The sequence below is a fragment of the Phalacrocorax carbo genome, chromosome 4 (assembly GCF_963921805.1).
Source record: "Phalacrocorax carbo chromosome 4, bPhaCar2.1, whole genome shotgun sequence".
Taxonomy (NCBI): domain Eukaryota; kingdom Metazoa; phylum Chordata; class Aves; order Suliformes; family Phalacrocoracidae; genus Phalacrocorax; species Phalacrocorax carbo.
Window position 1 is genome coordinate 64,188,787 of NC_087516.1, and position 26,852 is coordinate 64,215,638.

The 26,852-nt window shown below is 39.9% G+C and overlaps 1 protein-coding gene across 1 annotated transcript in view; it reads right to left on the reverse strand.

The window, feature by feature from the left end:
• MGAT4D (MGAT4 family member D) overlaps positions 1-24,654 on the reverse strand; it is a 40,142-nt gene extending 15,488 nt beyond the window's left edge. Inside the window, exons 1-7 of the mRNA XM_064450222.1 lie at positions 24,479-24,654; positions 13,290-13,451; positions 9,622-9,762; positions 7,619-7,752; positions 5,359-5,405; positions 3,488-3,601; positions 2,102-2,177 (exon numbers count right to left, since the gene is read on the reverse strand). Of these exons, the coding sequence (XP_064306292.1) occupies positions 2,102-2,177; positions 3,488-3,601; positions 5,359-5,405; positions 7,619-7,752; positions 9,622-9,762; positions 13,290-13,451; positions 24,479-24,569 (765 nt within the window). The 5' untranslated portion in view covers positions 24,570-24,654. The remainder of the gene's footprint in view (positions 1-2,101; positions 2,178-3,487; positions 3,602-5,358; positions 5,406-7,618; positions 7,753-9,621; positions 9,763-13,289; positions 13,452-24,478) is intronic.
• Positions 24,655-26,852: the final 2,198 nt, after the last annotated feature.

The following is a 26,852-nucleotide window of genomic DNA, read 5'->3' on the forward strand; positions in this document are numbered from 1 at the left end:
CTGCTTTTATGGCAACATTAAGATCCCATTATCTTGTCTCTGATGTTATTACAAGTGTCTCAAGGGGCTCTGGTGGACTCCAAGAAGTATAGTGAAAGTGGAAACAAGTATTTCACAGTTCCCTTAGGTTCTTATTGATTAAGAAAACATCCCAAAAAAGTCCGAAAGGACCAGAAGCTTGTTCAGGGAGAGGGGAAAGACAGGCAAAGTAGAAGAGATGCTTCAAGTAGAAGAAACAACATGAGATGAACAATGGGATTTATTGTCTTTTTTTTCAAAGATTATGTTTGATCAGTAGGTAAGGTTCATCCACATTGTAACCCCATTAGTATCAATGGACTTCGCAAAGCTACTTGCTTAAATCCTGATTCAGCAGGATCTTGGAATGAGTGTTTATGTGTTTATTCAGCTAAGGTCTTGTCTGGCTCATGATATGTAGACATCAAGAGTAATTACATATGCTTATCTTCTTTCAAAATTCAGAATTTAATATCCATCACCCAGATGATACTGTTGCTGACAAAACAGTAAATAAAATCTAAGCTAGTTCAAGTTTTCTGTAAGTTTCCTGAAGTAAGTCTTTGTACCAGGCTGAGGAACGGGATTTTTAAGTTATTTGCTTTCCATTAATACAAGGCTTCCAGATGGAGAGAGATCATAAATAACTTCATGGCACCATGTGTTCCTTCTTTTCACCTGTACTCTACAGAGTACTTTCTGGGCAGACCAGCGTCTGGTCTACAGAAGCAGCTGCAGACTGGACACACAAATGGAGGACTGGATATACTAGGTAACGATATGAAGAAAGCATAGTTTCTTTCCAAGAACATTCTGAATGCAGCCGTAACTACCACCAGACCATCACAATCCAGGCTTTGCTCCGAATAACAAAGTTCAGTCCTTATGTAATGTCCCAGATAAGAAAATGCATATTCTCGAATTTCTTTAAAAATACAAATGCATAAGTAAGTAATTTCCATGCAAACATGAGTACTTGGAGAACTTTATAATAGTAAGTGATAAGTAATAGTTAGGTAACATTAAGTGTCTGGCAGCATGCTTAACATTTCCCTTCACCATGTTTTCCCATGCCTTAATGCTCTAGAGCACTTAGCAAACTTGGGCAACATTCTTCAAAATGTAGGAAAGTCATGGGAAAATAATTCATTTTCCAGTAAACCTTAACTGTTCGACAGACAACATTTTTCTTTGTCCACCTGTCTTCTGAGTGCCTATGCCAAATTTGAGAACAGGGCATAGACTCTTGAGTAGCCCAGCTCAAATGCATTTGTGTTAGATGCTGACAAGAACAATAAAAGATGCCTGCTCTTGCGGTCTTCTCTTCTGCTTCTGGGAATCTTGTGATGTACTTATGTGATGCAGAATCTGTGGCCTGTTTGAGCAGAAGATGACCCAGGAAAACTAAGAACTCAGCAAAATGCTGTGCTGAGCTTTTTTAAAAACCGTTGTCATTCACTAGCTACATAAAATTTTATCATCTGTTCCATTATTGAACAGTCATGATAAATTTTGGAATCTCTGGTGGTGATTATCGCCCTTATGGAGTAAAAATTAGCACAAATCTAGAATGATGGCTAAACCTAAGCCTGAATGCATGGGGATCATCTTAAAGTCTAACACTCTAAACCTTCTGGAGAATTTAGGATCGGTACCAACTTGCAGTTTAACCATGTCTCCAGTATCACTATACTGGTATGCTTCCCTATCTGTAAGGGTTTTTTGGTTTGTTGTGATCTGGACTATAACCTGGGCCTACCACCACTATTCTGTCTTGCTGCACCAAGGGAAAACACATTAAACTCTGACTTTCTTAACCTAATCAAATAAGGGTTTCACACTTTAGTTACCTTGTTATTCAACCTCACAAATGACAGGAAGGTACAGATGGATTTAATCAAGTAGCACTGGCTGCAAGATGTATATAAGCACAGAAATATGTGGATGCTTGTAAAGAGCACAGGCAAAATGCAAAGAAAGTAACAATAGGCTGCTGTTTTTGCTGGGGCCTTTGAAACAAAAGTGCCAAAGCTAATAATAGGTACAGATGTATTGCAGCTACTTAATGATAATGTGAACATACCTGTAAATAAAATGTTCCCTTAGGTTGGGCATATAGCATTAAAAAGCTATAATCCAAATTCTGTTTAGTTCTCCACCTAAACATAAGCAGCAAAATCTGATAAGTTTTTTGTGCAGGTTGCAAGAGTTATTTCTATAATAAAAGCATTTTTAATGCTCTGCAGCTTTTTCTCTACATTAAAATTTTAAGGCTGAGTATTCTAACTCATTGTTAAGTGAATAAAAATTGCTCTATAGTCAGTGTAAACATTTGTAAATAATTTGACTTTCCTACAAAAGTTAATGTTAACTAAGCAAAAAATTTAGATCTGTATCAGTGCAGCCCGAAACAAAATGTCTAACAAGCATATTCATGTCAAATGACTTAAAGGTTCTACTCAATATATTATGAACACTAGAGATCAACACACAACTATTTCTTAAATATTTAACATTAAGTGCTTTTACTGATGAACTGCATGGAAAACAGGTTGATAAACTTCATTTTCAGGTTTAAATGTGAACACAGATTTTTTTCCTACAAAGTACAGTCTCTCATTTTACCACAGGATGAAGCTGCTGTTTGATGATCAATGCTAAAAGACCAGAGAGTAATTTATCGGTATTTAATTAACATAAACGTGTATCTGATTCAAATCTAGTAACATCTGAAACTTAAGCATAAGTATGTAAACTTGTTTATGCTCTGAAAGATAAAAGGTTTATCTACAATCCCAGTATACATGCATACATACACTTGCTGATTTCCTTCAACCTCAACCGTCAGTACTGCAGCTCTCTTGCTGCATTGTTGGGGTAGCTTCTGATAAACTGGTTATTGTTGATCAAAAGAAAATTACTTCCTCCAATAAATCAATTTTATTAGGTTATAATCTCTGTCTCAGTGAATTTGGGGCACACGAGCAAATGAAATCACCAGTTAGGGTATATTATTAACAGTAGTATAAAAAGCCCATGTTCACCAAAAGTTAGGTCATTAATTAAACCCACAGTAGTTGTTACTAGTTAACTAAGGGGCCACATGGGGTTTTCTTTGTGTGTTTCACAGAGCCTCTCCCTTATCTATCACATAAAACATTTTCCTGTGTTTTTCCTTTATGACCAGATCATCTAGCCTATCTCCTCTTGGCATTATCCATCTCGTTTAAAACCTGTGGGATGCCTAGAGTCAAGACCCAGAGGAGACGTCTTGGCTCTCACCCTGAAGCTGATGTGCAGCATAGTTTTTCTGAACATCCCCTAGTGTAATAATTTTTTTAAAAGTACACTTGAGGTCCATTAGCTCTGAAATACAAAAACATTATCAGCTCAAACAATCTTGACTTTCACAGAATTTTCCATTTTATACTCTTAGCAAAAGTTCTTAGGTTTTATACAGCTATCTTACCTTACCCTGTCCTCTGAATCCCCAAATGTTTTCTTCAGGTTGGAAAGATCTGGATAATAAGAATCAGGAGGAGAAATAACCTCTAGGACTCCAGACTGGATTTCTCTGGGGAAGCTGTTAAGAGAAGCTTAGTGAGACCCCATTCGTCAAAAAGACTTTTGAGGGTAACCATGGACAGCAGCTCCACAGAATTCAGTCTGCTCCCCCTTAACCGGAATTCGCAATTCTAGCAAAGAAACTAAGTCACAGAGATCGTACATTAGGAACCAAGAAGGGATCTTTGACAACCATCAGAACAAGGACTATAATTCATCAAACACTGAAGAGAAGTGTGTCTCAGAAATCCTGCCCCTCCTGCATCTATAGGTGCTTACTCATAATCCTGAGATGGTTGCCAAAACACAGCCATGATTCACAATCAAATCCACTACCTAGAGCTACACACAACTGTTCCTATGATTAATGAAAAAAAGCTAATATCCAAAATTAAGCAGATCACAATACAAACATACATATGAAAAAGAACCTCAATCTTACTGTGGGACGCTGACAGAGCATCTACTCTGCAGCAGTGTTTTCAAAAACCATAATGAAATAATAAAAATTATCTAACTGCTTAGGTGGTTGTACATATTGTACTGTACCCTGTGGTGCTCAGTGGTACTAAAGAGGACTGCCTCTTCACCTTGTCCTAGCTGCAGCTGCTCCCAGCTGAGCAAAACCCTCCGGAGACAAGAAGATATTGCTATTACTTAGCTAGCAGGCTCAGCTTGGGGAGCATTCTGGGGAAACCTGCACCCTAAATATAGTCTGGGATACCTTGAGTGGAGCAGGACGTGCAGCAAAGCCTCAAAGGTGAAGTAAAAGGGCAGCCTCTCCAGGGATCTTGGTCAACTTTTTTGTTTTTGTTAATATTCTAAAAAACGTTGCTACAAAGATTGAGAGCACTCTTGTAGTCATTTTAAAGAAGGAGAGAGGGGAAAGGCTGTGTCGCTTCAGATACTGGCCAAAGTGGGGTTCTGTCAGACTACATAATTCATGAATGAGCTTGTGCACCTCAGAAAACAGCAACACCACTACTGCAGCAAAATGCAGATTTCATCTCTTGCTTCTTTCAGTCAGCTGCACTTCAGGGCCTTTAGCCTTACCTGTTTTGTGAGTGCTAGCCCCACTATACCATATCTTAGCAGCTTTCGTAAGACAAAATAAATCTTCCAATGAAGGTATTTTTTTGCCCAATCATTTTAATTTAGTAGTTGTTATTCTCAAGCTGCTCTAAGGTTTTTCACATGCATATGATGCCATCTCTATGGGAAAGAATGATAAGAGCAAGCAAAACTGCATTGGGACTCAAGCCTTCATTTGATAACTCTTGTATTAATTTGGCACAGCAAAGAATATCCATCTCATGTTACCCATTGATTGCTGTCCAAAATCCATTGCCTTCATGAAAAAGAGGCAAATGAGGAAACAAAACCACCTCAAAAACACGACAGACATAAGAATACATTGCAGGGCTGTGAAGTCAGTGGGGACCTAATACACATAGCCTCAGGTGCCTTGAACTGCAGCATTAATTTAATGGGGAAAAAACTGAGGTTCAAGTAAATATTTATCAGAGGCTTGAGACCGTGCCTGATTAGCTAAAGCATAGTTATGAAATAAGGAAAATAAACTGATATACATCCTTCTGTTCTGAATTTCACAGTGTGTTACGATACACATATTTAGAGCGCACCTTTGCCTCGTTTCTTTACAGTTCCATTTCAGTATGGTAGAGTTGTAATTTATTGCCAAAATGCTCTAATTCTTTCCATAAAAGCTCAAAATGTGTTTACTAGCTGTCCCGTGTTACACTCCATGGGACTTACCTGGTTTTAACACTTTCTGCAACACTGTTAACGTATTCTGCATTCACCTAAAGAAAAGAAAAGGGAGGGGGTTCAGTTCAAGTCACCTGTTTTAGTATTAAGCAAAATTTTTTAGGAAATTATTCACAGGCAAAACCTCCAATTTTACTCTTCAATTCTTTTCATTCCAAACAAAAGCAATATGTTATGGCAGTGTTTCTACTAAAGGACACTATGGGGTTTTCAAGCCAACTGAACTTTCAATGTAATTGAAAGTAGAACTGAACTATCTCCAGCTATGGTTCTGCATTTTGTTTTTTCACTGCTTCTGCAGGAGGCCAAGCCATTTTCTGCATGAAAGTCTATCCTACAGCTTTCACTTATGCCAGAAAAGCACAGCCATATAACTATCAGTAAAAAGTGCTGTTTCGAAAAGTCACAAAAGAGGCCCGAGGCTGTTGAGAAAAGTCACCTAAGCAAAATTTTCTAAAGCTAGCAATACTTAAAATTTTTATTTAGAGTTTCTTCCTAATATAATAAACTTATGGCACTTAGTCTGGAAATTTTAAGGACATACTTATTCACTGCCGCTGTTTCACAAAAATAACAGTTTAGTGTGGGAAACACATCTGTTAACTTTATTAAACAGTGCTAAGTTTTATGGATTTCGAAAGCAATACAATACCTGTCTTAGCACTTCGGATTCCTTTTTTAAATACACAAATAATTGTTACAACCTATGTATTAAATTTGTAATAAGTAAAAAAGATGCAATGTGCTAAATAAAGAACTGTGATAAGAAAAAAATACCAACAACTTTGAAACTCAGTTTTAGTCAATAAGTTACTCTGACTTAACCCATGATGTAAACATTTAACTTGATCTTCTGAAACTTTCTGGGAAAAAGAAAGGTGTGGATTTAGAATCAGTGAACACACCTGCCCCCCTCTCATAATCAAATGTTCTTATCACATCTCATATCAGCACAATCAACCTGCTCTAATTTACTGCATGGCTGAAAAATGGGGGCTGCAAGAAAGTGACTTTGGGGACAGGAGAAAGGGGAGAGACTGATTCTTACAACAGCAGTTTAATCCTAAATTGGCTGAAATGGACTATTACTACAACCAAAGCTACTGTTTGTTAGAAGTGCCACTTTAGGACTGTCCACAGTGGGAAACTTTACTATTCAGAAATTAACCCTTAAAAATTCAAGGAACTCTCTGAAGCCCTGTAGTAGAAGGTTAATGGCAGCTAGGCAAAGCTCTTCGTTGCCAGGGCTCTTTACTGGGAAATAGCAACTGTAAAATAAGTTCATCTCCTGAAAATTATGCTGAAGAGGAACTACAGCCAGTAACACTGGGCCTATCTACTTCTCATTGTGATCAAATTGGAAAAGTGGAATTCATGACCTAAGTTAATAAAGGGAATTATGTTGAATTTTTGAATATTCTCTTTGAAATATTTTTGAATATTTGTATTTTTAAATATTATGAATTACAGTTGCAAAAGCTGCTCTGAGTGATGACTGAACTAAAAAAGCAAACTTTAACTGTTAATGAATACAGGTATGAAATGTAATGTTGTTTATGGAAAGATGAAGAAATATGAAGAATAAATATGAATCCTGAAAAACTGCACAGTCTTTTTACCCGCAAGTAACTATCACTAATTCCCTTCTGTAGCTTTTTTCCAATATGATTAAAGCATTTTCAAATGAGAAAAAATTACTTTAACCCAATATTTTACCTTGAGCACTGTTTACTCTCCCAAATACGGAACCGTTCAAGTCTCTGAACAGTTTTCCCTTTCACAAGAAATGCTAATACACATGCAGAAGGCAAGGCTCTATCATGTCAAGGTACTTTGCAAGATCTATGATATCAAAGCAGCAGATAAATAATCTGAACTGTTGTTAGAGTAAGTTTACTTTTTTCAGGTTCTGTGGAACTTTTCTGTGGAGGATTTACATTTCATTCTTGAATTAGAATACTTTCAGAGGTAAATAATGAGTTAATATGGTGCTGTTTGAAAATCTGACTGCAACAACTGTGTTTGTAAAAGTAATATGACTTTTTACCCTTTGATCATCCACGTTACAGGGTTTTTTCCACATATGAACACTGAGACAGTAATTGCTCACTATCTCCTCCAGCCCTGAAGAAATCCCTCCCACAGGCCCAACTAACAGTATTTTGCAGCCTCTCCTACGCTATTACAAAGACATAAACCTCCATATTGTCCTTTGATCAGGATACTGCACCTTTCCATGCAAACTCACCTCTGCTATAAAGACGATTATGACGCAGTCATTCTTCTCCTCTTCAGAAAGTTCATACAGTAGGGAATGCAGTGTATTAATCAGATAATGTTGTTTTTCCCTTTTCACAGTAGGAACACCCATCACCAGTGAGACTGCAAAGAAAGAAGTCCATGTAATTTTAAGTCAGGTAAAGGGAAACTGAAATTACATTTTAATTTTGGTTTGATGTGGCCGTGAGACGTGGTGACAGTACTCCTATAGCACTGTGACAGCATTTGCTTTACTACCTGGAAAGAGAGACACCTCCAGCTAAGTTTAGGTTAGAGACACCTGTGTCTGTGTTATAAGCACTAGGTCTACACTGTGTAGGCTGTCAACATTTGAGAACTTGGAGATATTACTACCTCTGGCAAACATATAGGTATCTGCTATTATGTTTCAAAAGTGGGCATTGCAAAATAAGTGCTAGGTCTTGGTATAGAGTTGCAGATCTGAGTAGTAAGAGTTAAAGTAACACTGCTTTACCGAGCGAGTTGCGGCAGGAGGTGAGCTCTGTGTATCTCAGAAAGGAATAAGAAAAATATCAAAATCTCAAAAATCTTTCTGAGCAGTTTATGTGATATGAATCCATGGCTTTGACATAATCAATAATAAGAAGAAAGGAACTTAGACATTCTTATCAAGAAGAAAGGAACTGAAATTGTCTCTGGCAAAGACTCCACTAGTAGCAAAACCTGTGCTATTTACATCTCTCTTCACTGGTGAGGGCATTACTGAAGTCGGTGACATAATATGGCTCAGTCCTTTCAGAAGATTCCTATTCACCAAAACCTCGGGAGGCTGGTAAGGAAGCAACAGATTTGAAGGAAAGGATTAGGTGTAGTTAGTAACTTCCTCCGGACTTCATCATCTGCGCCATCAGCTCAAAACTGCCAAAGTTCCAATGTTCCTTCCCAGCACATAACCTGCTAAACCACTGGGGTTTTGTTTGGTTTTACACACTGAAGATTAACCTGTACTTATTAAAGTGTGGTCTTGCTATTGTGATTTTCACGTACAAATAAATGAAAATTAAACATGCAAATGCAATTTCTTTTATTTCTTATTACTTTTCTTCCCCCCCTTTTTTTTTCTTGCTTGCTTGTGAATGTATCTATTTTTCGGAAGGGGTTTTTTTTTTTTGCAAATCATTTTGCTGACTACCTGTGGTCTTTTGCATACTCACACTGATCTATGGGTTCATAGATCTCACTCCAGTGAGAACCACAGCACTACTCCAGTAGAACCACTAGCCCATGTCATGGGCATGGCCAAGTTATTTTTTTAGTTAAATCAAAAGTGCTTCTTTTGATTTGAAACAAAAATGTTTCTTTTTATAAATTAACCCTAGAAAAAAAGTCAAAATTTTAACGAAATACAAAACTCAGCAAAATAGTTGACTAGTTCCTTGTTTGCTTATTGCTTTTGAAAGTTCTTTTTACCTATCACATGACAATTAGGAGAAGCTGCAACAATCATTTGTGTTATAGTTCACAGGAATTCATTATGATTTGTGCAGGTGTCAGCTGATTTCTCATCTGGATGAAAAAGTCACACTGAAGATTTATTAATATCCTTCAAATGATCACATCACCTTTCCATTTGCTTTTAACTTTAGCAAACTGTATGAATTGTAAATTCTCCCCGGCTTCCTCACTCATACTAATTTGGGGGGAAAAAATGTCAGGTGATTCATCTTTGCCACATGAATCCATGACTAAGAACAACAATAATAATGCTTTACAGTTATTACTATTTTTTGTTGATATTTGAAAAGGTTTATAAAAATACTTTGGGGAAGACTTGAAATTGGAATGGGAGTGTTAAAAGCGCTTTTGCCATCCCCATTAAAATTTATTCAGCTTGGCAACATTACAAAGTTAAAGAAAAAAAAACCCTCCAAACTCTGAGGATGCTTCATCACTAGAACTTAATATAAAATATAAACATATAGAAAATATGAGGCAAACTTTATTTCCTACCTCCAGTTCTCTGTTGTCCAAAAATAACATTTGGGAAAATGGCATCTTCATATTCTCGAAGGTGAGGTAGATAGTAGTACATGTTTGTAAGATGCACGGGCAGTTTTCTGGTGAGGTTTAACACTTTCCAATTCACATCATCTTAAAGAAATAACAAACCCACATACACACATAAAATAAAAAGCCAGCAGTGAAGCCTGTTATTTCAACTGTTTTCCTCAACTGAATACTAGCAGATTACCACACACAAGGTTATTCAGTCAGAACTATTCCTCAGAAGTGATAATATGCCATATATATTATGCTCCTTTAATAAATGGAGAATTGACCGTACAATGCCCTGCACCTGGCGATGGTGCAGAGCTCCAAGCCTGAATGTCCTGGGAACTCCGCCTGCATTTCCCTCTGCCACAACAGCTGCAGGACTGAGCCGTCTTAAAACACATTAAGCAGTTATTCTAAAAGCAGCAGGAAAAAAACTGGTTTGTTTTTTGCACAGTTGGCATGCAACTTTTAAAATGAAAAGAAACACAGATTCTGATCAATGATTTTCTTAATTAATTAACAAACTTAAATGCTTTCCCCAAAATATAACACATGGTGGTTTCCAGGGCTCAAACAGAAGTTCTCAGGTTATAAAAAGTCCTATGGTAAAAATGACATCCAGATCCAGGCCTTTAGAAACTATTTTGAGAAACAAAAGACTGCAGTAATTAAGATAAAAGTATGAAATATTTCTTTTTTTCTTTACTAGTTTAAAATAAAGATTAAAATAATTATAATATTTATTCATGTTGAAATAACTCAAGTCTGCCATTATAAAAATAATCCTTTTTTTTAAATAGGCCATATAAAAAGTAGATACCACTAACTTACTAATTTATCTTCCTTGATATAAACATTCCTGAATGTTCCAGTGGTGGTAAAAATTCTTTAAAATAAATTTAATAAAAACTTGAACAACTTAATTCTAAAGTCATTATAAAATCAGTTGTAAGCTTGCAAAAAAAAAATTGTTTCATGTAAGATACCCATGGGGGCAGATATAATATGCACGATGCAATTTTAAAAAAGGTATTTGAATGAATTAAAATGAAGACTATATTTACGAAGAATAGCAAATGGTCTGTCTAATATTTAAGAAAACTGCTTGGAAACAAAACTGAAGATCACTCCAGACTTTATTTACCAGTTGTCTAAAGGCTTAACTCTTGCTTTCCTGACACAGGCAGCATATGACACTCATACTAGAATTTTGTCTGTCATTCTCTACTGCTGAATTTTGCTATACCCTACTAGCTACACGAGACGTGTATGTCTTTTTGCCCTGAAAGAAAAACAAAGCTCCTATGAATTTATCTAAGGCAATTCATACTTCAGTGGGCGCCTCCTCCAGACACTTCGTTGCGCAGAGGCTGGTGCTGGGGCACTTCGTGCTGCCAGAACACCACCTCCATTAGCTTTAGCCAACAAACTCATGTTAACAGCCTTCCAAATTGCAGAAAACTTGAAAACTCATAGTTTTACAGTCCACAAAGCCACAGGAGTTTTATTGACTTAGATGGAAAGTTATTTTCCTAAGTAATGCATCTAACTCCCCAAATTTACCACCCTTCAAAGTTACCTAAAACAAGTCTTACAAATTACCACCATCAGCTTTATTCACTCAGCTTAGATCAATGAAGACAGAGGCTTTCTGAATGGGCAATGTTTGTTTGAAGTTTTTCAACTTCCAAAAGATATTCCCACGGGAAATTAGGACTCGACAGAGATTCCCCACCCTACAGGAAACAGTTTAAAAAACCAAAAACAAAAAATCAACCAAGCGTGTATCTATATGTCCAGACATTTTTGTATGAAAGAGATCCACAACTCCTCCCACTCTGCTTTGCCATTAAATATACTAGAATTTTGCTGCATAGAAACTTTTTTAAAAAAACCCAAAACAACAAACCACCTTCGTAACTTTTCAAGGGCTTTCCATTCTTACTTGGAAGTAGTACCTATGAAGGGTTGTGCAAGGGCCTTTAGTTTTATTGCATACAATAAACCTTTTCATTTTTGTTGCGCAACGAAACTTGATCGGGATGCAAAGCAGAACAGTAAGTAAAAATAAAAGGTAAACTATTCAGTGATTTTAAGAAATTTCTGCTTTGAATCCTGTGAACTGACAGCTTTAATACTTTCTGATATTCAGCTGATCCAGTAGGAATGAAGAGCAGAGGGAAAGGGAACTTGCACGCTCTTCTACTGATATTATGTACATTAGGCAATAACTCTTTGTCCATAGTATGTGGGGCTACTTGTAGCTGACAACATGGTTTCTATTCTAAAGCTTGAAAGGCCACAACTCTGCCAACACTCAAGCATTTGTTTATGTGCATCTGAACAGTCCCACTGAATTAATATTGAAAAAAAAAAACAAACAAAGAGGCAGGAAAGAACAGGATAAGAAATGAAGCTGACCACACAAAGCAGGAATGCACCTTGTTTCTTCTTCCCCTGTAACAGTCCTGGTTATTCCCTATTTTAATCTGATACCAGCCTGCTGTACTGAATCCAAAGAGAGATTTTTTAAAAAGTAGTTTTTTTGAAGACTCTTTTTGAAGTCAGGGTGTGTTGTGGAATGTCTCCAGTGCACAGATGCCCCTTCTAGTTTTCCTTCTCTTTGCAGGGAAGTAGCTCTTCCAATCTGAATGGGGAGGAAGGCAGATCCTGCGCTGCTACATCACTTCTTTTAGGGAACAGAATCAAACTGTCTAATCTATTGTATGCAACTACAGTGTGCAGATAGGTGGGGATGTACAACAGTCTGTAAGGCAAGGATCTAACGTATTTTTAAACAAGTAAGTTTAATTAAACAATGGGAAGAAGCCATAGCAATAGAGTCAACTGCATGTCAGTGTCCCTTTAAAAAAAAAAAAAAAAAGGCAGAGAAACCCCCCTCAAAGTTTTTCTTTTAATTGGCATCACTTACAAGCATTCACCTTTTCTTTGGATTAACAAACTACTTGCAAGATAAAACTGAATTCTAGAGGGAACATTCTTAGGCTCTATCTAGCCAGCAAGACCTCATGGGACTTCTCAACTCCCAGGTTCTGGCAAGCACCCAGCTGTGTGTGGTCTGCCTGCTGAGATGAGACTGTGCACCCACCACACGTACCTCGGGGCCTGGGGTCTTATGGCAAGATGGCAGAGCACTCATGGCCAAAAAGATCCCCCCCAAAAGTCACTCCACCTGGACATGAGGGGGGCCAGGACCATGGAACATCTGAGGAGGTGTACCTGCTTTCCAGGTTAAAGAAAGCTCTAGTATTTATAAGGGTGTAGCAGCATAGTAAAAGCTGGTAAAAATAGCTTATTCAGTACTCTGTATCTGGCAGCAAGACAGGGATAAGCACATAAGAAACTCGATTAGCAATACATACAGCTTTGCCACTATGACACCATTGCAGCCTATGGTGTCCCCTTTTTTTCCTCTCCTAATTTGTTTAGTTACTAACTGACCCTGTTTAAAAAGGGGCTACAGATTACTTCACCCTTTTTTTCAAGTAGAAACTTCTACCTAATGCTAATGTAACCAAATCATTTTTCTCCCCACACCAGTGATAAACATGAGCGCACAAAACCCTGAACCGTTAACACAGTACATTTTTATATGTACAAACCTGTATGATTTGTTGTCAAGTTCATTCTTCTTGCAACTACACGTTTAATTTCATCTAGGGCACTGCTCAGTTCGTGTGATCTTTTTTTACTTTCCTTTTCAGCATACAATAGTCTTTGCCGAAGTTCCAGCAACTCGCTTCGGTACCTGTCCAAGTCATTTCCTGCAATGAGAACACAATTTTTTTTTTCAAAGAGGTGAATTATATGATGGAATAAAGAGAAAGTTTAAGACTAGGAGACAGTCCAGAAGAAGACAGGACCAGATGTGTATAACCATTAATAAAAGAGACCACTCAAAGTTTATTCATGGAATGAAGAAGTCTGGAGGAGTATTAAGTAGTACAGTTTAGGGAGCACAGCTGGGTAAAGGCTTGCAATGGAATCATAGAATCATTAAGGTTGGAAAAGACCTCTAGGATCATCAAGTCCAACCATCAACCCAACACCCCCAGGCCTCCTGAACCGTGTCCCAAAGCGCCACATCTAACTGTTTTTTGAACACCTCCAGGCATCGTGACTCCACCACCTCCCTGGGCAGCCTGTTCCAGTGCCTGACCACTCTTTCAGTAAAGACATTTTTCCTAATATCCAACCTAAAGCTCCCCTGGCGCAGCTTGAGGCCATTTCCTCTTGTCCTATCACTAGTGACTTGGGAGAAGAGACCAACACCCACCTCGCTACAACCTCCTCTCAGGTAGGTGTAGAGAGTGATAAGGTCTCCCCTCAGCCTCCTCTTCTCCAGGCTAAACAACCTCAGCTCCCTCAACCTCTCCTCATAAGAGCTGCTCTCCAGATCCTTCACCAGCTTCGTTGCCCTTCTCTGGACACACTCCAGCACTTCAATGTCCCTCTTGTAGTGAGGGGCCCAAAACTGAACACAGTATTCAAGGTGCGGCCTCACCAGTGCCCAGTACAGGGGCACAATCGCTGCCCTGCTCCTGCTGGCCACACTATTCCTGATACCAGCCAGGATGCTGTTGGCCTTCTTGGCCACCTGGGCACGCTGCTGGCTCATGTTCAGGTGGCTGTCAACCAGCACCCCCAGGTCCTTCTCCACCAGGCAGCTCTCCAGCCACTCTTCCCCAAGCCTGCAGTGTTGCATGGGGTGGTTGTGACCCAAGTGCAGGGCCCAGCACTTGGCCTTGTTAAATCTCATACAACTGACATGTCCCATCGATCCAGCCTGTCCAGATCCCTCTGCAGAGCCTTCCTACCCTCGAGCAGGTCAACACTCCTGCCCAATTTTGTGTCATCTGCAAACTTACCGAGGGCGTACTCAGTCCCCTTGTCCAGATCATTGATAAAGATATTAAACAAGATTGGCCCCAACACTGAACCCTGGGGAACACCACTTGTGACTGGCCACCAAAGAGGAAGGTGAGAACAAGAATATGACATTCATAATAAGAAAAAAGTCAGTGAATGAGTTGCAGGGGAAGGTGCTATCCAGCAAAGCCAACAACATTTTTCACCAAGTGATGAATCTTGATGACCCTTGTCACATTGAAGAGTGTAATTATGTAATGGCTTGTCTTTTGTCTAAAATACTATTAAGATTAAAATACATACAGTAGGGTATTCAGTCTTCATCTATGAGTTAAAAAGCGCCTGGAATACATGAAGAACTATTAGTAAAGACGGTTATTTGAACGCCTGGATTTATTTAATTAAATAACTGAAACAGTGCTCTAGATTGAAGGATACCTTCAAAATTTATAGCCCACCTTTGATGAAATACTCTACAATCATATCGCTATTAGAAGCACTGTACTCTCAGTCACAGCTATCAGAAAACTTTGCTGTTCTGCATAGTATTCTCAGATAACGTCAATGTTATGTTTACAGAAGATACACTTTCCTAAGAAGCAAGTACTCTCAGAACTTCTCAGTTATCATGGACGATATACAAGACTCATACCTGTCGGTGCTTCCACTGCCTCATTGCCGCATGAATAAAGACTGTTAGACTTATTGAAATTAATGTAAGGCAACACTTCAGTAATGTCACTCACTTTGCAATAAAGTAGAGGGCAGAAGAGGACTTCTACTTCATTTTAAAATGTTTTGTAATGCTGCTTTTTTATTGGGCAGGGTTTTTTGTTCTGGTTTTGGGTTTGGTTAGTTTTTGGGGTTTTTTTTAGACAAACGCTGTTATTTAGACACTTCTCCCATTCCATTTGTGGACTGTGCTGAGTCCCATCCTTAGCAGGACTCACTTTCTAGGACCCATCACTGCTCTTTCATAGCAAGAAAGTGATTCCAGATAGAGCATCAATACATGTAAACACAGTGGAGATTTACCTTGCAATTCCAAGCCAAATTCAGAGGTATAAACTAAAGATACTGTAATGGATGTGCATTTTTCTTTAAATTCCAATTGCCTTTATGAGAGGTTAGATAGCATCAAGTGCCAAGAAAAAGTGCAGGCTTAACCTGCGGTAAAGTTCCACATGTTCCTGGGAAGATGCAAACAACAAAAAGCCAAGCCCACAACCTTAGGATAAATACATATTATCACAGGATGGAACTTACTGCTTTCAAAAAGGGAATCAATCATTTTGTAATGGAGGTGTTTCATAATTAAATGCTGGAAAGTGTTGTTCCACTGACATTTCCAGTGCTGTAATACCATAAGATTTTGCTAAACCGAATGAAAATTCCCCTCAGTACAACTATGTTATAGGAAGAATCAGTAAAGAAATTGCAGGTGAATAACAACACTGTAGTCCCTCTCTTTACAATTCTTTCAGCCATTCAGCGTCAGTGTGACTCAAAACTACTGGTGCCACTACCGGGCTGACATTTTGGCAAGCACCAAGTAATTGTCATTTTATTTGTTGGCTTACAAGTGAGCCTACCAAAATGTCACAGATGCCTCTGGCAAATAAAAAGTCCATACTCAGCTGTTGTTGAGTGCACCCAAAGAAGCTGGCATTTGTGATTGGCCTTATCTATTTCTTCTGGTCTGAAGAGGGAAACCATATTTTTGAGTGTTTTGGAACTGAAGCCTCTGTTCGGTTAGTAGAACAAGACTCTCAGTAATTGCTTATCTCATTTGATTTTGGCAGCTGGGGAACAAGGGTTTGACAAAAGGAACGTAGTATTCCCTCACCCTTAGCAAAGAATGAGTTTGTTATTATAAACATATGGTTCGAAATAGAACATGCAATGCCTAGGTGTTATTAGACCATATATAAATGAGTACTATTAACTATTAGTAAACCATTGGCAATAAATGTGTGTTCAGAAAGCAGAACTAAACTTTTTGTATTTTTCCGTATAATAAGACACTGTCATGAACAGTATTCTTACTGATATACTTGTAGCAAGCTAAGAAGATAAAATTAGAAGCATTATGAAGGTAAATACTCTAAATATTTAAATAGTCATTATGTTTAAATGGGGAGTGTGTGGCGGGGTGTGTGTGTGTGTGTAAACTGTTGCACTTTAAGTGTCTAAGGATTTACACAGAACTAAAACAGCTGCTTCCAGTGGCTTACTTGGAAAGAAGCAGACAGGGCATTTTCACAAATACAGCTCACACTGGCAAGGAGGGCCAGAAGGGAGCTTCGGCTGTATCATGAAACATTGTCTGACCCCAGCGATAGCCTGACTGGGCAACACCCTGTCTACCAGTGGTTCCATCAGCAATGGGGAGTGTCAGGATAAAACCAGAAAATAGCGAGACGAGGACCTATGGCAAAACTACGAAGATTAAATGAAGGTATAGGCTTCTTTTCCCTGTGGTGAGCTGAAGATGAATCACCCTGCTGGGCTAAGAAAACCCTACTAGGAAATTTCAGTGGCGTTATGCGGGCTACAAGCCAGGGGAGAAAAAAATCCAACAACCAGCCAGACTGAGTGATAGCACTCAAAGTTTTTGCAGTGAGTTTTCAGCTCTGCTACAGCATTTTCTCTGTTTACTACACACTGTCATATACACTTATGGCTACTGTAATTCTAAGATGGCAATACTTAAAATGGTTTTAAATGCAATCTTTTGTTATCTCCTAATAGATACATATATATATATATATATAAAACTTTCTGCACCGGAAGCTGAAACTGTTTAGAGATTAGTATTGTTTCTAAAGCAAATACTCATTCTGAAAGTCAACTGATTATTTCTCTTAGCTCCATGCACGCATACTTCCTATTATCATAAATGCTTCCAGTTTTATTAACAACTGATTTCTGGCAATATCTAAGAGCTGTGGAACAATTTATCGCTATCGCCTCCTAGAATTCAAAGAAAAAGAAAATAGAAGGAACATCGGGCAGGGCAGAAAGGAGGGAGGAAAATACCCTATAGTCTAGCCATGACCCTTGTTCCTATTTCTTAATTACAAGCTACATCGCTTAACGTACCCATGGACACTTTCTTTTAGAAACTGAATTTTGATTAACCCCCTCTTTAAAAGAAAACTATATAAGCACACTAACTGCAAGAGATCTTGTCATACTCCGCGCTTGGAACCACTGCTTGCTGTTCAGGGTAATGAAGCATGTTAAACTATTGAGGCAGGCATGCACTAATAACTGTGGCGGTTTGTTATCTTCCCGTAACTGATCTAAAACAGAGACCTTTCTAAATCTTGTTACATGCTTTGCAAGCCTGGGTTTTGTTCTGTCAGAGTAAGGAGGAAAAAAATCCCCCAAACAATGTCTCTGTCTTGGTTCAGAACAGCCAGTTCTTACGCAAACACTTAAATTCAACAATGTGCTAAAGTCTAAGGGTATTTAAGCACCTTTCCAAGTAAGGACAACTTCCTGAATTTGTGCATGATCTTCAAATATTTGTTTATAGCATTATGGCACAGAATTATTTGTGTCTCCCAATAGGTTAGAGACAGCCGACAAAAACTACCACAGAATCCGAAGCAGCTTCACCTGCAGAATGTACATTCACCCATTACGTTCAATGTTCATCAGAACTGGGGTGGCTTCGATCACTGAGCTTTAAGCATAGGGCACAGTATGTCTTAATCTTCAGGAGCCTCTGAAGTCAGTGCTAAGGTTGGTTTATTTCACACAGGTGAAAAGGGACTGTTAAATGAGCAGGTTAAGAAGCTTCTAATTGTTTCCACTCATCTGTCCTGCCTGTGGTCTGATGGCAACTGGGCTGCAGGGGCTATGGCAGAGGCTACAAGCAGAAGAAAGATTCATTTCAGCCAGGCACAATTCTCACCCAGCTGGCTGAAACCTTTGCCCGGCTACGACGCAGCAGTATCAAACACACTGGCTTGGTAAGCCAAAGTATGGGGTTTAACAAGTAGCGAGGACTCTCTCACCATGTTTTTATAGCTCTATCTGTAGGTGTCTAAGCAAGGAAAGGAACCAAGCAGCAGCATATTCTGCCCATGTGTCTACTCATCTTTGACAGTATCCACACCAGGAGCTTCCAGATAGCGGAACGACACCGCCTTAACCCAGTGACATCAAAGCAAAGCAGTGTGTCAGCAATTTGGGGGGGAAGTTAGTGCTCCTCTGTGCCCATACAGAGGATATACTAGGAAGAGAATCAGAATTGCTTTCCAGTATTAAAACAAACACACACACCCCTTACAAAGTTAAAGACAGATCAAAGTTAAAAACTAAATTTTAAAAACACATTCAATTTTATAATGGACATGGACTTGCTATTGGGTTTGGCACAGAACACTTTTTCCTGAACCATTTACATACTGCATCTAACTGAAACAAACAAACTTGCTTCAAAGAAAATACAACTTAAGCTCTAATAGTATCCTCTTAAATGCTGGCAGACAATCCTCATTTTAGGTCTATATTAGAATGTAGTGAAAAGTGATCTTAAAACATTCAGCCAGAACATCTCCATACAGGAAAGCAATAGTATTAAAATAAATGGAAAGATATATCAATTGAATGGATATTGCACGGTGTTAGCCCATAACTGGTATACTCTTGTTTTAACATAGTAGTGTTAGTAACACGATACAAGTTCTTAATGCCAGTGGAAAATTCTGATTTGAATATGGCCTTTATCAGATAAATAAAAAGTACTCATTCACTTCAAGCAATGGTTATTGCTCCGTTCTGGTTAGTATTTTAAATATTTTTACTGTTCTGCCTGATGTAGCAACAATCACTCATTTATACGCACATTTAATTAAATGCCTAGCCACTAACTAAATTATTTCTGGATAAAACCGTGTTCCTCAAGACTCAGTGTGCAACATTAGGAGAGTGTGAAGGTTGTATGTTTACACTTGTTTAAGTACAGGTTGTGATGAGACACTGCACAGCAAACAAAGAGAGGTCTGAAACGTTCCCTATCCCTTTCTCTATGAAAGCCAACAGTAACTAGCCTTATTTCGTACCTGAATCTTTATAGGCTTTATGACTCAGTTCCTCTACTTTTGAGGACAAGGCAGACCCTGTTCTGCCTGAAGTAACTGCAAGGAGCAGCAGACTTAGTTCAGTAAATTACACATTTAGAAGCCAGTAAAACGATACAGCCTTTGTAAGTCTTGGATATGAATTTTGATATAAAATTTGGGATCAGTAAATACTAAGTCTTAAGTCCCATTTGAGGTTGTTGTATAGGGTTTTTAACACCTAAATACAGAACTATGCAAAGAAACTGAGTAAGCAATCAGTGGACTGGAAAAACTCTTCTCTTACCACAATGTGCATTTTACCTGCATCCTGACTGCATGTTGGGGCAAAACCTGGATGCGCAATAACCTCCGTATGCTCTCAATTTCACTGGAAGGAAACACATGCTTGAAGGCAAGGAGGGAAGATGTAGCCTACCAGTCAACTGGGACAACAGGGGAAAATGGTGGTTAAATGCAGCCTAGCAGGCCTAGAGGCGGCAGGAAAACTGGCTTCTGCATATTCATAAATCTGGATAAGCTGTACTGGCTGAAATGACAACAGTGTAGTTCAAGACTCCTTATCAAATCCATCAATTTGCCACTATTTAATTGAAGCTCTGAGCCAGAGTGTGCCGGTTGGGTCTGGACAGGAAACCTGCAAAGAACTCCATCACAACTGACACTATCTGCTGGGGAGCTGCGCTTGGGTGCACAGCAGGAGCAGGGCTTGGCCCGCCAAAGCAAAGCATCACACCATAGGCAGATGATCATTGGAAATAAAATAAATGTGTAATCAGCTGTTTGGGCTAGTGTGGACATTACTACACTTCAACTGCAAAAAAGCGACTTTCATCAGGAATACCTTTTTAACCCTTTGTACCCCTTTTCCTCATGAAAAGGTTTGTGAAATGAAGAATGTAGTATGTTAAATAATTTGATAAACCTTAAGTATACTTCTGTGAATGCAATTAAGGACAAACAGTTTCGCTCTTCTTCACCCCATCTCACAAGAATAACTAAAGAAATATGGGTTTCACAATGTTTGACTCAACATGTATATATTAATATACTTAGGTCCTTGTGACACCATATTTCAGCATCACTTCCTCCTAGCTTCCAGACAAAGCTTAGTTTTAATTTACTTGGAAAAAGTATCCCACAAATTTAGGTGAAGAGGGCAGCAACGTGTTACAAATCAATTCAAAGAGATCTAATCCTGTAACGCTTAGAAGCAACATGAAGAAGCGCTGCCATGTGAGATGATCTGATTTACCTCATTGCTGTGACTTCTAAAAAATTCATCGTTATCTAGCCAAGACACCAATGTTTCTTTTTATTCAGGAATAGTCTTTCCTCTAAAGACGCTTTATATAAGTCCAGAATGAGTTTATAATGCACTCTTGCCTTCTCTGTTAGTGTTTGTCAAGATTTGCTACCTCCTTATGCTTACTTTTCTATTCCTGTATACCTGTAATATTTCTTGTTGATTAATAGTTACATGGAAGACAGCAGCTAAAACTGTGTGAGGAAAAATCACTACATATATTGTAAGCTGTATACTACTTTCTATAACTACAAATCTATATGAAGAGTATTTATATAAGGGCAAATACATTCAGTCAGGCGAATTAACAAGTGGATTGTAACTCAGTTGCACAACAGTAGGAACATCTGCATCATCCTGACAGCAGCCTGTCCTATCCCCAGATGCAAAATGTTGGCTTCAGACAGGTTTTGCGTGGGGCCTGGGGAGGGACCAAAAAAGCTCACAGCATAACCATGCAGGATGTGGAACAGGTATTGCTACAGCAGCCCATCTGATTAATCAGTAATAGCAGCCTGTGTTCACAAGCACTCTAGAGGATGTTGAAGGAATCGCCATGCCAGTTTAGACAGTATCAGGCTTTGCTGAAGAGATGGTGGTTACCAATCATCTCAGCCTATTTAAAATGAAACCTCTGCTTATATTTATAGAGCAATGGAAAAAGTGACTATGAAAACATTTTTGCAAGGATATTTAAAATGTATATAATATTATCCATAACAGCTGAAGTCTAGTGACTTTGGTAGATTCTGAACTTTCATTTTAAAGTGCATAAGTGATGCAGGAGCATCTTCCCTGCCATGCCAGTTCAAGTTACCTGTACTTCAGTGAAGTCTCACAACTCCAAGTCAACACTCCTACTGCACAGAGTAGTTAGAAGCAGAACGAGACAGCCAATTATTTACTGCTATCATTGACAGCAAGCACATTTCAACTCAAATCTCTCAAGCTAGCTAGCCCCTTAGTGTAAGGTGTTTAAAGGTCACTGGCTTAAGCTATTGATTTTTATTTGCACAGAAATCGGGACAGAGCCAACACCCAATTTACACTTCAGGCTAATACTCAAGGCCTGGAAGGCTCTGAGACTGCAGGCAGGCTGGACAATATTTTACAGGGATGCTATATACTCTTCATATTATGGAAGTACTTAAGACTGCTAGTCTTGAGCTAGGATGTTCTGTCCTGGTTGTACAAAAACAAAAAAAACCACGATTATTTACTATCCCAGCATCACTACACTCCGAGAAACAATACCTGGACAGAAACCAGAGGGAATACTACAGACTACTGCTGCTTAGTGCAGTGTGCTGTAGTCAAAGATTAAGAGCAGCCTAAACGGCTTAATGGGCAAAGCAGAGAAGGAAACTGAAGTAAGCGGAGATTTAACAAATGGGTGGAAGAGATTGAGCCAGACAAACACATTTGACAAATGAGTAAAAGAGATGGGAGTTGACAAACTAAGACAGTACTTGATCTCTCAGCGACAGGTGGGATAAGTGAAAAGCGCATTAGAAAAGAAAGCAAATATTGCAGTTTGAGATGTGAGAAAAGCAGGAACTGCTGTAGTGTCCTAGGCATGTCAGCAGAGAGGCAAGTTCAGCAGCGTGGAAGGAAAGAAGAGAGGTTTAGCAATGCCTAAGCAGAGATATCTGTTTTCAGAGAAAAAGATTAATTTCAAACTACCTTCTTAAATAGATACTCCGTGACAACAGAGCATTAGTTTGTTTCCTCCCAATGCCTCTCTCTCTGTGGAAAAAAGTTACATATGGCTGTTCTTGGGGTTTTTTTGGGTGGGTAGAAGGCTTCTGTCTTCTAACACCACTCATGAGGAAAGACTATCTTTCCAGCGAAATAAACTTAACATGAAGTCACTCACCACGTGCTGTTACTTCCTTCTTTAATTACTAGTATCAACTCTTTTATTTACACATTTGTGAGATTTACCAAGCTTAAGAGAGAATGTCTCTGAACACTGTATAATTACATTTGTAATGGTTAAAAGTTTGTTAAGTAAACAGGTGAAAATAATATAATTAGGAAAATTATACCATCTAAGAATTAGTTACTCTGTTTACTGTGGAGGAGATGACACCTGTGGAAAGAGAAAAGCTAAAACAACACATATTTCCCCTCCCCCCTCAAAAAAAAAAAACCCAGAGCAAAACACCCACAGAGAAAGGCCAAAAAGAGAGCATTATGGAAATGGAATTTCAGTAACAAGGAGTCACAAAATAACATGGTGATAGGGGTGGTAACTGCAGATAGGAAAAACGCTTTCTTGCTACCGTCTCTTGGTATCTTAGTTTCCTGAGACATGCCCTGCTTTTACTTCTGTTCCTCCTTCCCCACTCCTAGCAGGACTGCCACTGAGAAAACTGACAAGCGTTGCAAGATAAACAACCATGTAGTTAACAAGAAATTATGAAGGCAAGAGGATCAACACTGTCTTAACTCCATTATTCCGTTGCGGGGCCAAGATCTCTACGGCCGCTTCTATTTGTTACAGAAACAATGTAAATAAATTAACAGCTAGTCGGAGTTCTGTGTTCATCCCAGAAATTACTAATTAGCTTTTTCTAACTCTTCTGTGTCTGTAAAACCACGCCTTTTATAGAGGTATGTATAGGAAGCCCCTAAAGACCCACTGTCCCGCCTTTGCCCCAAACAAGCTGTCCCATAACAAGCCACACCTGCAGGCCTCAGAGGTACTCCTTGGAGAGACCTTCTAATATATTTTTGGAAAATAGTATCAGTTTTATCTTTCCTATGTAGGCTCAGAGAATCTCAGATGTAGCTTTCTGTTGATGAATCCAATGTGTGCCACCTATATAACCTACTACAACGATACTATGTAATTTCAAAGTTTATTTAAAAAAAAAAATATTAAAACTCCGATATTTTTTTTTTCTCTGGATTGAACATTGCATTCTGGTGCTGGGAACATACAGGTGGAGAAGTGAGCATACACGAGGCACAAACACAACTGCAGAACTGATAACGCTACTTTGTCCTCCCCGAGTAATATTAAAACCAAAAACTCAAAAAGTGGCAGCCACGGCGATCACCTTTAGGCTTGCTCTTCCCATCCTAACGCAAGATGCTTGTTAGCAACTTCTACTAAAACCGTTTCTTCAGTTCGGGTTGGTTTTGTTTGTTTAACCGGGCAGGTTTGACCCAGGAGTCCAGCCCCGCGAGCTGTTACACGAGGCCGTGACCGAGTGCGGTAACCCACGATCCTAGGGAGCGGGCGGGACCCGCAGCCGCACGCGGGGACGAGCCTCCCCGTCCCTCCCTTCCCCAGGGCGAGCCGGGGGCGGCCGGTGGGGCAGCCCCCACCCCCGGCTCCCCTCCCGGCCCGGGGTACCGGAGCTCCGTGGGGGGACGGGGCGGCCGGACGCCTCCCGCGACCCCCCGCCGCTCCGGCGCCGCCGCCCATGACAGGCGGGGAGGCAGCAGGTGCCTCCCGCCCTTCGCGCCCGGCGGGACGGGCCGCCCCTCGCCTCGCCTCGCCCCCCGCTCCCACCTTGTCTCCTCTGCCACACCGCGTACCACAGCAGGGGGAAGGCGGCGCCGAAGCACAGCGCCGTCAGGAGAGGGCCGTGCCGCAGCCGCATCTCCCGGCGGGGCGCCGACCCGCACGGCCCCGCCGCCGCCTTCTCACCCTCGCGGCCGGCCGGCGGTTGCCCGGGCGGGGCCGGCAGAGCCGGGCGTGCCCGCTCCGCGTTACCCTGCCCGCCCCCTGCGGCCGGCGAGGGGGGCACGCCCCGGTACCCCGGGGGGGCAGAGCCGCCGTGCGCCCTGCCGCCGCCGGGCCGGCCCCCCGGCCATTCCCGCCGCGAAGCCGAAAGCCGGGGCAGAGGCCTGCCCTGGCATCAGCCCCCCGGTGCTGGGAGCCGCAAGTATAGGCTCTGTCTTTATAGCAAAAAAAAACCCCGCCTAGGCTCAGCACTCGTGCAGGTACTGTTTAGCCCAAGTCACAACATCCTAATGGTTATGAGTATTTTGTTCATTTAAAGCCAACGGTGCATTTGTTTGCGTAGTGCTTGTAAGATAGTATCAGGAAGCCAAGCTGTGGCGTACAATGAATACATTCATTTAGCACAGTCAGATAAAGAGGCAACGCTTTTCAGGTCATCTTTAAAGAAAAAGTAGGGAAAGCGGCTGCAAAATCTAACCTGATGAAAGTCTAACGTATGCAGGTGAAGGTACTTTACTTCTGCTGTTGTGCCCTGCTTCAGGCATGTGCCTTCCCGTGAGGGCAGGCACACCTCTCCCCCTTTTCAGGTCCTCAGCAATCCATAAGCAAATGAAAAATTAGTCACTGTTTAGAATTAATCTTCTACGACATGCTTTATAAAGCAAAGGAAAATCTTGTTTACAGGGCTTCCCAGAATCTGTTACAGGGACGTATGTTTTAACAGAACCTTTTTATGAGGAAAAAGGCCCTCCTTTTCATACCTAATGAGCAGGTAGTCAGTCAATGGCTTTCACTTTGACATGTTCGCTACCTGCTCACAAACCTGCCCCCCCGCCATTCCACACCTGCAATAAAGAAAATAGTTTCCTGCTCTGTGTTGCAAAGACCTAAACGACAACTTCAGAAATCAGCTTATACAAGCAGTAAGCTGATTGCTATCTAAACTGTTACCCATTTCCTTATCACTAGCATATATAATTTATTACCTTATTTACCCAAAGGATATAGTATTTTATATGACTTGGTTTATAAAAATATGTTTATTATTACAGTATCTCTTCTCTCCTTTTGTCTATTTGTTTACTTAACAACTGCATCTCATCTTCTACCAAAACCCTACATGAGAATGCCGGAATGTGAATGCCATCTTTATGTGCCACTCTTTATACTACCAACAGTATAACTATGTCCTTTTTTGGAAAATCAGACCCCCCCCAAACTGTACATCGCTGCTCTTGAGAGGAGAGTGCAACCTTCCAGTGTTTGAACGACGATATGGATGGGTTTACTTCTCTGTTTGGTAACTACTTCGAATTATAAATGTTATTATTAATTAATAATGCAGGAGACTGCTAGTAGCCTGCATCAGTATACAGATGGAGAACTAAAATTCTGAGTATGGCTCCACAAATCACCATGAAACCTCGAGTTAGACCTAACTATCCCTGATCTCTACTCATGCACCCTAAACCTCCCTCTTCCTTCTGTTTCTGACTGTGTCTTTGATATTTTTACTGAAAAATCTTCTTTAAGCTACGCTTTGTATATATCTTTGTAAGCATTCATGTTAACCGATGTGATTACGACTCAGTGCTCTCATGCTGTTGCCTCCTCCTCATCGGTTCCCCCTCCAGGTTAACAAACTACTCAGTGCTCAAGGCACTACTTTTAAGGGAGGATCAGTGTAGATTTCGGCACATTTGCAGTAAAACAGAGATTTAGAACTAAGAGGAACAAATAAACATTAAAGATAGTATACATAATTACTAAAATGCCTTTTAATTGACTGGCCAGTGTTTTATCTGGTACAAAGCCAAAGCGAACATGTAAATGATGTGGTCAAGCAGGAAGGCTACTGAATACAAGAACAACAGAAACCTAGCACACACTTAATTTTAGCTTATTTTCACAGCCAGTAAGGAAAAAAGAAAAATCACATATTTCCAGACACTAATAACAAACCTACACACTATACAGGGAACTTCTGCAGAGATTGCCACTGCACGCATTAGATGTTCTTTATTAAGGCGGACTGTAACACAGATGTGGTTACTCAGCCATGCTGAGTTGTGGTGATCATTTACTTAATGCTGACTTCTTAGCCTAGTGCATTAACTTAGGATGAGGTAGCGCATTAAGTGTTCCTAAAAAAAAAAATCAAAATACCTAATCACTGAAAATGTCACGAACTTCCACTGCC